The 10615-nt window shown below is 30.6% G+C and overlaps 1 protein-coding gene across 1 annotated transcript in view; it reads right to left on the bottom strand.

Moving 5' to 3' along the window:
- Positions 1-1667, bottom strand: part of LOC122850384 — a 6613-nt gene extending 4946 nt beyond the window's left edge. Inside the window, exon 1 of the mRNA XM_044149542.1 lies at positions 1295-1667. Within this exon, the coding sequence (XP_044005477.1) occupies positions 1295-1667 (373 nt within the window). The remainder of the gene's footprint in view (positions 1-1294) is intronic.
- Between the last annotated feature and the right edge of the window lie 8948 nt (positions 1668-10615).

Genomic DNA, 10615 nt, shown 5'->3' with positions numbered 1-10615 from the left:
AGAGTTTACTATTGTAATAATTAGTCAGCCCGCCCGAAAAATTGATTCCCATTTCATTTTATGACCAGAGGCGGGAAGTTCGTCTGTTATTTCAGCTTGCCGTAAATACCATGGCAACATGGTGAAATATAGTTTAAAAAAAAGACGATCTGAACCTCGTACATGGAAAAAATGGCTTCAAAAAATGGCTTTATTTTTTTTGGCCTCTTAAAAATGGCCTTAAAAAATGGCCTTATTTTTTTTGCCCTTTTAAAAATGTTGCTTAAAAAATGCTTAATGATTTATAACTAAACGAAAGAGGATAGCCATTAGAAACCGAAATTTTAGATTTTCATGAAAATTGCATCAATAAAAATTCTGAGTCAATCAACTAGCTTACTCTATTTTGCACTCGTTCATAGTTTTTATCCTAGAATTAAAACTCAAAATTTTATCTGCAAGTAACTTAATAATTTATGAAATAATATAATATAATAATTTAATAAGCGGTACACAGATCAGTCTCGGTACTGTTGGGCAAATCTTGACCGTTTTATGACTCTGAAAATTTCGAAATGCGTTAAAATGAATTTTTTTCAAAATCGCCAACGTTCTAGAAACATATCAAAGATAAAACCAAAAAATGGTTTTCGTTTAGTTTATTGTAATGTTTTTATAACATTGAAAATCAGGTTTACAAATAACGTTTCCAGACCATATCAAAGACAATACACCCGGTCACAGTATTTTTGAAACCTACATAGAATAACGCTTAAGAAACATTCCGCATAAATATCGCAGAAATCTTCTTTTTCCGTGGACAAAAAATGCACCAGTTTAAGTTAACATAAAACGTTTCTTGAGCATGTCCAATATGTTCAAAGATTGGATGTGACGAATGATTGACGATCCATTTCATCGAAACGTATTCGGAATGTAATTAATAGAGAATTTTAACAATACTATTTTTGGAAGCAATTAAATACATTTGTAGGATATCGTTAAAATAAAAAGTTGAAATTGGTCATTTCAGAACGTTAACGATACATTTCTAAAAGATCGATAAAAACATTTCAGAATTTACTGAATGGGAACATTTTTATAATATTTTCTTTAAACCGTTTTACATCGATTTTTAGGATACGTTGTTAAAATGCTTTATTTTAGTAACACGTCAATTCAAAAGTACGGCAACGTATCGGAAACGTTTTAAATAGGTTTTTTTAATACGTTTCGGTGAAAACGTATAAAAAATTGATTTCGTAACGTTTCTTTGCTGATCGGGGAATGTATAAATTTAATGTCATAAAATCACCATCACAAGTTAATAGAGTGTGCCATTGCTGAGAATTTAAAACATCATGGAATTCATCAAGATTTTGTACGTCAGGGAGATCTACAGATTCTCTACTCCTGTTGATTATTTTATGCATTTTTTCAGGGAACCAGTCAGGATCTTGATTGACTGCTGCTTGACATTCACGTGACGCCAACAATTCTTGGTAAAGAATTCTTTGTGGATTCAATGTTTCCGCAGCTCTTTTTCTAACATATTCTTTAGCAGTGTTACTTTCCAATAAGCCTGGATGTTTACCATGCATTGTGTGCATTCGAGTAATTGTCAAAACTCCATTCAACAATCTAGCTCGACCAGGAAACCCATTGTCCTTTGGTTGAGAGCATCGCATAGTTATCCTATAATTTAAATGACATTAGGATAACTGAAGAAGAAAATAATTTATTTTCCGGTAACCTAGAAAGACTAATCAGTCGAATATCAACAGTGAGTTTTATCAACACTAATCAAAAATTTAATATCAAAAATAATTGAGTGTTTTTTAATTTTCAAATTTTTGATTATTTCAAGATTATTAGTGGACGACGTGATGAAAACGGTAGTCAACATTCATCAAAAAAAGTTCGTAAACGTAATTCAACTTAATTCTCTCTCATTTATGGTGGTTCATTGGCAAGATTACCACACTAGGGATCTCAAGTAATAAATAATAATTTATACTCAAAGAATCAATAAATTATTTTGCAATATTAAGAAAAAAACATTTACAGATGTCTTCAGTTGGTTATCACATGTCTGTAACAAAATTACCAACAGCCCATGATGTTGAAGAAGAAAAATAATGAAATTGTCATATATGTCCAGAAAGTATATCATGTATATTCAAAACAATGCTTGATTTAAATTTATTAAAAGTCCATTATTTTTATTACTTACAATAAGTGATAGTTTAACAATGCTTGGTTTTTATACACCATTTATGTATTTACTTGGCAATAAACTTATTAAATCATGATAATATATAATTGGCGATAATTTAATGATTTAAAAATATTTATTAATTGTTTATAAGGTCGTGCTCAAGATATAGGTGTTGATGATAGAACATTGATACATTTCTTGTTAATAATATATTTAGACCACTGTTGGTGGTCTTGTAACAATGTTACTTTGTATATCAATGACTGTTTCATACCAATTTTCATTTATTTTATTTTGTTATTCTTTCAAGCATAAAATTACACGATCTGTTAATTTAATTGCTCAATAGATTATTTATTGAAGTCATTTTTCTATTATAATTAGAAAAAAAAAAAAATGCATGTTAGATATTTAATTTTAATTTATTATTATTTTATTCTGCAACTGTTTTTGCTGGATTGAGATCAATTCTTCTTGTTGAAATAATGGGTTTAGAAAAATTAACAAATGCATTTGGTCTTATTTTATTATTTCAAAGAATTGCTGCAGCTATTGGCACACCTTTGGCTGGTAATAGATAAATTAATCAACTAATAATTATTTGATTGAATATATAATTTTTTATTTTCTTTAGGATTTCTTGGAACTTATTTTGAGAGTACAACTGCACTATTTTATATTGCTGGTGCAGTTTTTGTTTTATCAGCAGTTATATGTTATCCACTTAAAGTAATAAATAGATGGGAAAATAGAAAAACGAATCAACACTTAGATAAATCAACACCTCAAATAAATAATAAGTTTGAATGTTTTTGTTTTTTATTTTAGAGACTGCAAAATTCTGTGAAAATTCGCATTTAAATTTGTCAATTAAATAAAAGAAAATAAAAATTTTATTTTTCGTAGAAAGAAAAGAATATTGTTGAAAGCATAATTTTGTTTGAAAAAAATATATTTTCATTGAAAGACTGCGAGTGTGTGAATCTGATTCGCAAGTACAAAATAAAAAAAAGTCTTCCAGCATTCAATAAATTTTCAAAGTTCATTATATAATAAAAAATGTAAAAAAAGGTATTGTAATATATTTTGTAAAATAGTATCAACGAGCATTAGGTACTAAAAATGAACAAGTATTAGAAGAAAAAGAAAAAAAAATGTATAGATATGTATAATATAATTTTACAGCTCAACTGTATTATATAATTACAGCTGCAATGACGCAATAATTTTCAATAACCAGGGAAAAATCATCAGATCAAATCAGATCAGATTTGATCTGGCATATTCCGGATCAAGACAGATGAGGATCATTGGACGATTTCAGATTTGACTTGATCTGACCTTATCTGGATAGAAATTTATTGATTTAATAAAAATGATTTCAAATTAATCAATGCTCGATTAAAGAAATTGGTTTTGCTTCTCATAGTTTTAATGGAATACAATAAAGAATTCTATATTTTCAAGATAAAGAATCGACATCACTCGGACTTGAACTCAATGCTTCTGGTGTGAAATTCCAAAGCCTTACCTACTTAACCACGGCAATGATTATAAAACGTAAGAAAAATTTGTCTTTTAAACATTCATTCGCCCGTGATCTAGTTTGATCTCAGTGCAGATCAAGTTTTATCAAACTATATCTAGTCAGATCAAGTTTTATCAAACTATATCTAGTCAGATCAAGTTTGGTCCAGTCAGATCTAAACAGATTGTTACGTGACAGGTTTATTTTAGTTTATTAAAATAATTCAATTGAACTTAAAAGGAAATTAACATTAAATGATTTAAAAACACGAATAAACAAGTCAGTATAAACAATTTTAAATTTTATCTAATTTTGTTGTTCCCTACAGGGTAACAGGATTTAGGAAAGGAAACTGTGTAAGAAATTTGCAAATACCTTGATGTTGTGAATGTGTACTTCCAGAATAAATGTTGAGAGTGTCAAAATAGATGGTCACCGAGATGTTGATTGAACTGAATAGCACACACTAGTATTTGATTTTACTACGATGTTAGAACTGATTTATGAGTGAACGAAATAATTAAATAAAAATGATTGAACTTTAATTAGTTGCACTTTTTAATAATTGGTTTATTGAATAAAAATATAAGTTACAGGTTTGAATGTGGAACGATGAGTGTCGTTGACTTCAATAAAATTTACGTTTCTATAAACTTAGAAATAACGCAAGATATTGGTGGGATTGAACTCTTGTTTAATAATAATTTCTGTATCTCACGATAGTCAGCAAAATTATAGCTGAATATCGTGGACTAAATACTTTATTAAATTTATTGTTTCAATTGGATTTTAACCTGTCAGCGAAAAAATACTGAGTTTATTGCTCCGAATATGATACTTTTTTTATTGTGAAATTAAAATGTTATTAAATTAATTATTTATTTTGCTTTTTGGTTGAAATTTATTTTATAAAGACGTTGCTCAATATGATTACGCCACAAGATCAAGTTTGATCTGGTCAGATAAGATTTGATCTGAAACCAGATCAAGTTTATTCTGTACCCAGATTCGATCAGATTAAATCTTATCTGAACCAGATCAAATTAGATCAAATAAAAGATTATTTCTTGGGAAAATTCGAAGTTTTATTAGTTCTAATATTGAAGATACGCCGGTTTATTTTTAAAATATGCCTATTAATTATTAATAAATTTCAAGTCACTAAAAAACGTGAAAATGTCATGGACAAGTTATTTGCTTCATAAATTTTTCTACATGTATTTATTAACTTTTCGAAAAAAAAAAAAAAACTCGAAATATTCCGAAAATGTGATGATGCATTAAAATATTATGTAATAATTGATTACAGGTGTCATTGAATGGTAATAGATCATCTGGAATTTATACACAAACATTTACCACGTGGTGAACCAGTATCTCTTGAACCCAAGATTGTGATTAATTTATCATTCCTTTAGCATCACTTGAGCACTTTCTACCAGCTGGTGTACCAGTGGGTTAATTACTTAAATTTTAGTCAATACATCAACAGCTACATAAAACTTATATATCTAGTCCCAATTGGTATGAAGCGGCATAAATTATTTAGCATCAACCAATTGCAGATAAAAAAAAGAACTGGAGGCCCATTATCGGACGTAGGTGAATTCAGTTCCGTGGTACTCCATGGTGCCCCCCGTGGCGGCTTATTGCAGATTATGGCCATCATGACCGTTTGTAGTCATTTTTTTTTTTTGACTCGTTTTGTCTAGTTTTGCCATGTTTAAAATGAGGGACTAAGAAAGTAAAATAATGCAGATATTGATTGGGTGGCTGCCATTTCAGCTAAGTAGGAAATCTAGTTAAGTAAAATAATGTAGATATTGTTGTGTGGCTACAATTACAGCTAAGTAAAATATGGAGCTGAGTAAAATGATGTAGATATTAGTTGTTTGGCTATAATTCAAGCTGAGGAAAAAATCCAGCTAAGTAAAATAATGTATATATTGATTGTGTGGCTACAATTACGGCTAAGTAAAAAAATGTATATATTGATTGTGTGGCTACAATTACGGCTAAGTAAAAAATCTAGCTAAGTAAAATGATGTAGATATCTAAATTTTTTTGAAGTGAAACTTCTTTTTGGAGGGTACATGAAAAAAAAATTCGTCACGAAAATCGGGGACGGAAGTAGCAACGCCATATAAAACGTTGCATGTAACGTTTCATGTGGCGTTACCTATGCTATATGTATACTGCGATATACATATAGCATAGCAACTTTTCATTATAAACGTTGCAGTAACGTTTCATGTGGCGTTACCTATACTATATGTATGCTGCGATATACATATAGCATAGGCAACACTCATATAAAACGTTGCGAGTATTAACGTTTCATGTGGCGTTACCTATGCAATATGTATACTGCGATATACATATAGCATAGGTAACACTGACATATCTTTGATTACATCAACACAGTATAGTATAGTTCGAGAGAAAATAAAAATAGGCATGCGCAAAACTGAAAAATAAAAATATTGCTTCATAGTATTGGTCTCATGGTTGTCATAGCCGGCACCATAGCATTATTATTGTCGAAATTTTTAGTTTGTTGGTTGTTGATAATATTTCATTATCGAATTTTATTTTAAATATTGTCAAACAGATACCTACGGAATATTATAAGGTATCTATTTTGTTAATTAATTTAAGGTGTTAAGTTCAATTTTGGTTACAATAATCCAATGTCAACAAGTGTTGCCCATTCTCTTGAGGTTAGCCTTCAAAAGTGACAGTGAAAATCATTATTTGTTGTAAGTATTGATAAATAAAATATAATAAAATGTATGTATACATATAAATACAATATAATAATTTATGTTATTATGTGATAATTAAATTTATAAGTATAAGCACACGTACCCATACTTTTATACATACATGCACTTATATATATATATAATATTTATAAAATAATAATATAAATAAATAAATATAAATATAATAATTAATTCAAAAACCACATGCATTAGTACATGAATGTATATGTATGTTTCCATTCATGTATAAATACCTATACATATTTATATTATTATGTGTACATATATATTATATTATTATATTACTATATTATTTTATATATACATAATAATATAATAATTAAATTCATAAGTACATATATAAAAATATTACGATAAAAAAATTTTATATTAATCTCTTTTTAGAATTGTTCAATATGAACGCAGAACGTTGTGAAGAGACAGAAAAATTGTCATTATCATCACAAATCCCTGATGAATCTAAAATGGATAATGATCCCAACAAATTGAATGTTGATCAAAATAATGAAAACGAAAATGGTAATATTAATACTTATTCTTTGCCACTTTATTTAAATTGTAATTCAAAAATATGATTACTAAAACTAATGTTTGTTATAGGTATGCTTGAAAAAACAAAAACCAATCTAAGTCCATCAGTCGTAGAGGCTCAAGTTTGCCATCCTGATTCAACTGATCAAAATATACAGGAAAATCCCGTTGCCATATTAGCTCTAACACGTACCATTTTATCAAGTACTGAACGTTCACGGCAATATCGTGCCAGACAACGTGAAAAAAAATTACAGGAAAATCCTGATGCTGTATTAGCTTCAACATCTTCACCTGTTTCAAGTACTGAGCGTGTACGACAGTATCGTGCTAGACAACGTGAAAAAAAATTACAGGAAAATCCTGATGCCATATTAGAGTTAACACCAACTATTTCATCAAGTACGGAACGTTCACAGCATTATCAAAACCCGAATGAACGATTAATACAAAACAAAACGAGTACAAGTTATCCTACTCCATTAATCGTCAAGGCTCAAGTACATCATCGTGATTCCGACGATGAGGAATTACAGGAAAATCCTGCGAAGAAATTAAGACCATGTAATACTGAATGTGCACGACAATATCGTGATGGACAACGTGAAAAAAAATTACAGGAAAATCTTGATGTCGTATTAGCTTCAACATCTTCACCTGTTTCAAGTGCTGAACGTGTACATGTCTGAAAATAATAGTGACAATAACAGCTCGGACGATTCATTGTCAAATGATGAAATGGATTACACTGATAATTCTTTTTTACCATATAGTAATTTCAATCAATTCCGAAAAGCTCACAAACAATTTGATAAAAAGATCACAAATAATGAATTCGGACATGTATGCTCAGTCTGTGACCGATTGTTGTTCCAAAACGATTTAAAATCTGCCTCTTCAGTGTATAGTAATATATTAAACGATATAATACCGCAGACTCCATACAAAGATATTAAACTGTGTAACACCTGTCAATCGTCTTTAAAAAAATTAAAAATTCCAACAATGTCAACATACAATGGTTTTAAATATCCAGTCTTTCCTCGTAATTTACCTTCATTAAACTTGGTATCAGAAAGACTCATTTCTCCACGTATTCCATTCATGAATATCAGAAGACTAAGACATGTAACCGGTCAATTCGGAATATACGGACAAATTATTAATATACCAGTCTCTGTTAATACAATGGTAAATCATCTTCCACGAAATTTAGATGATGATCATTGTATCAACGTTCATATTAAAAAAAGAATGTCACATAAATCGAGTTACTTATTCGGTCTTGTTGAAAAAAGTAAGCTAAAAACTTGGCTCGATTTTTTGATTCAAACACCATTGTATCAATTATACGGAATAACAGTTGATCAATCATTCTTCGATGGAAACGAACGAATTCCTACTATTCCTGAAGATGATGTCAGTGAAAATGTTGCTATTGAAGAAAGCTTAAATGCACAACAACAAACACTCGTTTGGAATGATGAAGAATATTTACAAATGGCACCTGGACAAAATCAATTACCTCTATGTTTATTATTTGATGAGCATGCCGAAGAACTTTCATTCCCTGCTATTTACCTTGGTGAATTTCGCACTTTTCGCGAAGGAGTCAATGCAACACCATTTAACATAGCATCCAGTGAATTAAGAAGATCCGATCGACGTGGTGTTACACCGCAGCATCTGTTATACATGGCTATGAAAATTATGCGATTACGAGTTCGTGACTCACTTACTGTTGCATTTAAGCATGTAGGGAAAACCTCCAAAATAACGAGAGATCAAATTGAAAGTGATGAGTATATTAATGGGTGTGTAGAATCTAATCTTGCTTTTCTAAGATCGATTCCCAACTCCGCTTGGTATTGGATGAACCGAAAAAAAGATTTATTTGCTATGATCAGGCAACTTGGTAAACCAACATTATTTCTAACGGTTAGCGCAAACGAAATTGGATGGAATAACTTACTTAAAATAATTTACAAATTTCAAAGAAATAATGGTGAATCTGTATCTGAAGACTTCATCCAAGGATTACACTTCATGGATAAAGCAGCACTTATTAATGAAGACTCAGTGAGTTGTGCGATTTATTTCAACAGATTAGTGAATGTCTTGTTAAACATCTTGTCATCTAAAAGAGATAGTCCTTTTGGCAAGAACTATGTTGTCAATTATTTTAAAAGAATCGAGTTTCAACATAGAGGGAGTCCCCATGCGCATATGTTACTGTGGCTAGCAGATAGCCCCTCTGATATTATTGGTGAAAACAAAAAAAAAGCTATAAATAATTGACGAACTAATATCAGTGTCCGAAAATGAGGCATCTGACAACATAAAACTTCAAAAACATAAGCACACATTCACGTGCTACAAAAATGTAATTGGTAATAGGCAAAAGTGCAGATTCGAAGCTCCTTTTCTGCCCAGTCGGTCTACTATCATATTGACACCAATGCAAAAAGAAGAAGCCGGATTTTCAACTTACGCATCACGTTACCGAAATGTCAGGGTCAATCTTGAAGACAATGACTATCCTGATCTTCAGACATTTTACTCCAGAAATAATATTGCTTCTGACGATGATTATCATAATATCATTCGAGCGGGTATAAAAAGACCTCGAGTATTTTTAAAGCGTCAACCAACAGAAAAGTGGCATAATCAATTCAACCCTTTCATATTCAATGTGATGAAATCCAATATGGATATTCAATTCATTACCGACGAATATTCATGCGCTAATTATGTATGTGAATATGTGAACAAAACCAACAGAGGGATTAGTCAACTTCAGCGTGTAATTATCGAAACTATGGATGAACATCCAGAATTTGATATTGTTGATTTGACAAGACGTATCGGTGTTCGAATGCTTAATAGTGTAGAAGTAACGAGTCAAGAAGCTGCCTGGTATTTATTACGAGAGCCAATGTCTAAATGTTCCGTCGTAGTTGTATCAATTCCTACGGTGTGGCCCTCTGAACGTCAACGTATAAAACGAACTAATAAAGAATTAGACAAAATGGACATTGATGGGCATTCTACTGACATATGGAAAGAAAATTGGTTCGACAAATATGAAAAAAGGCATGAAGACTTAGAAGAAATTACTCTAGCACAGTTTGTTGCAAACTACACAGTTCAGCAGAATAAAAAATATACAAAACGAAAACAGCCTCGAATTATTCGTTTTAGAAATTACGATATGGCTTCTGACGTCAACGAATATAAAAGAGAAATGGTGACTCTTCATCATCCCTTCCGGAATGAAGATGAAGAAATACTTGCTGAGAATAAATTCGTCAGTATATATGACAATCAAGAAGAGATTATCCTCAATCGTCGTCTTGAATTCCAAGCCTCATTAGATATTGAAAAAACTATTGAAATTTGCAGAAATTTATGTCGTGAAGATAATTATGAAGACGATGATGCAAATGAAGTAGGCAACATGTTTCAAGAGCCTAATCCATTTGAAGCGTTGTATGATGATCCAAATGGTGACGTAAATAGTGATGTTCGTTTAGCTGTACTAGATAAACTTGGTGCGATTGCTAAAAAACGAGA

Source organism: Aphidius gifuensis, linkage group LG2 (genome assembly GCF_014905175.1).
Source record: "Aphidius gifuensis isolate YNYX2018 linkage group LG2, ASM1490517v1, whole genome shotgun sequence".
Lineage (NCBI taxonomy): Eukaryota > Metazoa > Arthropoda > Insecta > Hymenoptera > Braconidae > Aphidius > Aphidius gifuensis.
The sequence above is the reverse complement of the archived record's forward strand: the minus strand, read 5'-3'. Positions and strand labels throughout refer to the sequence as shown.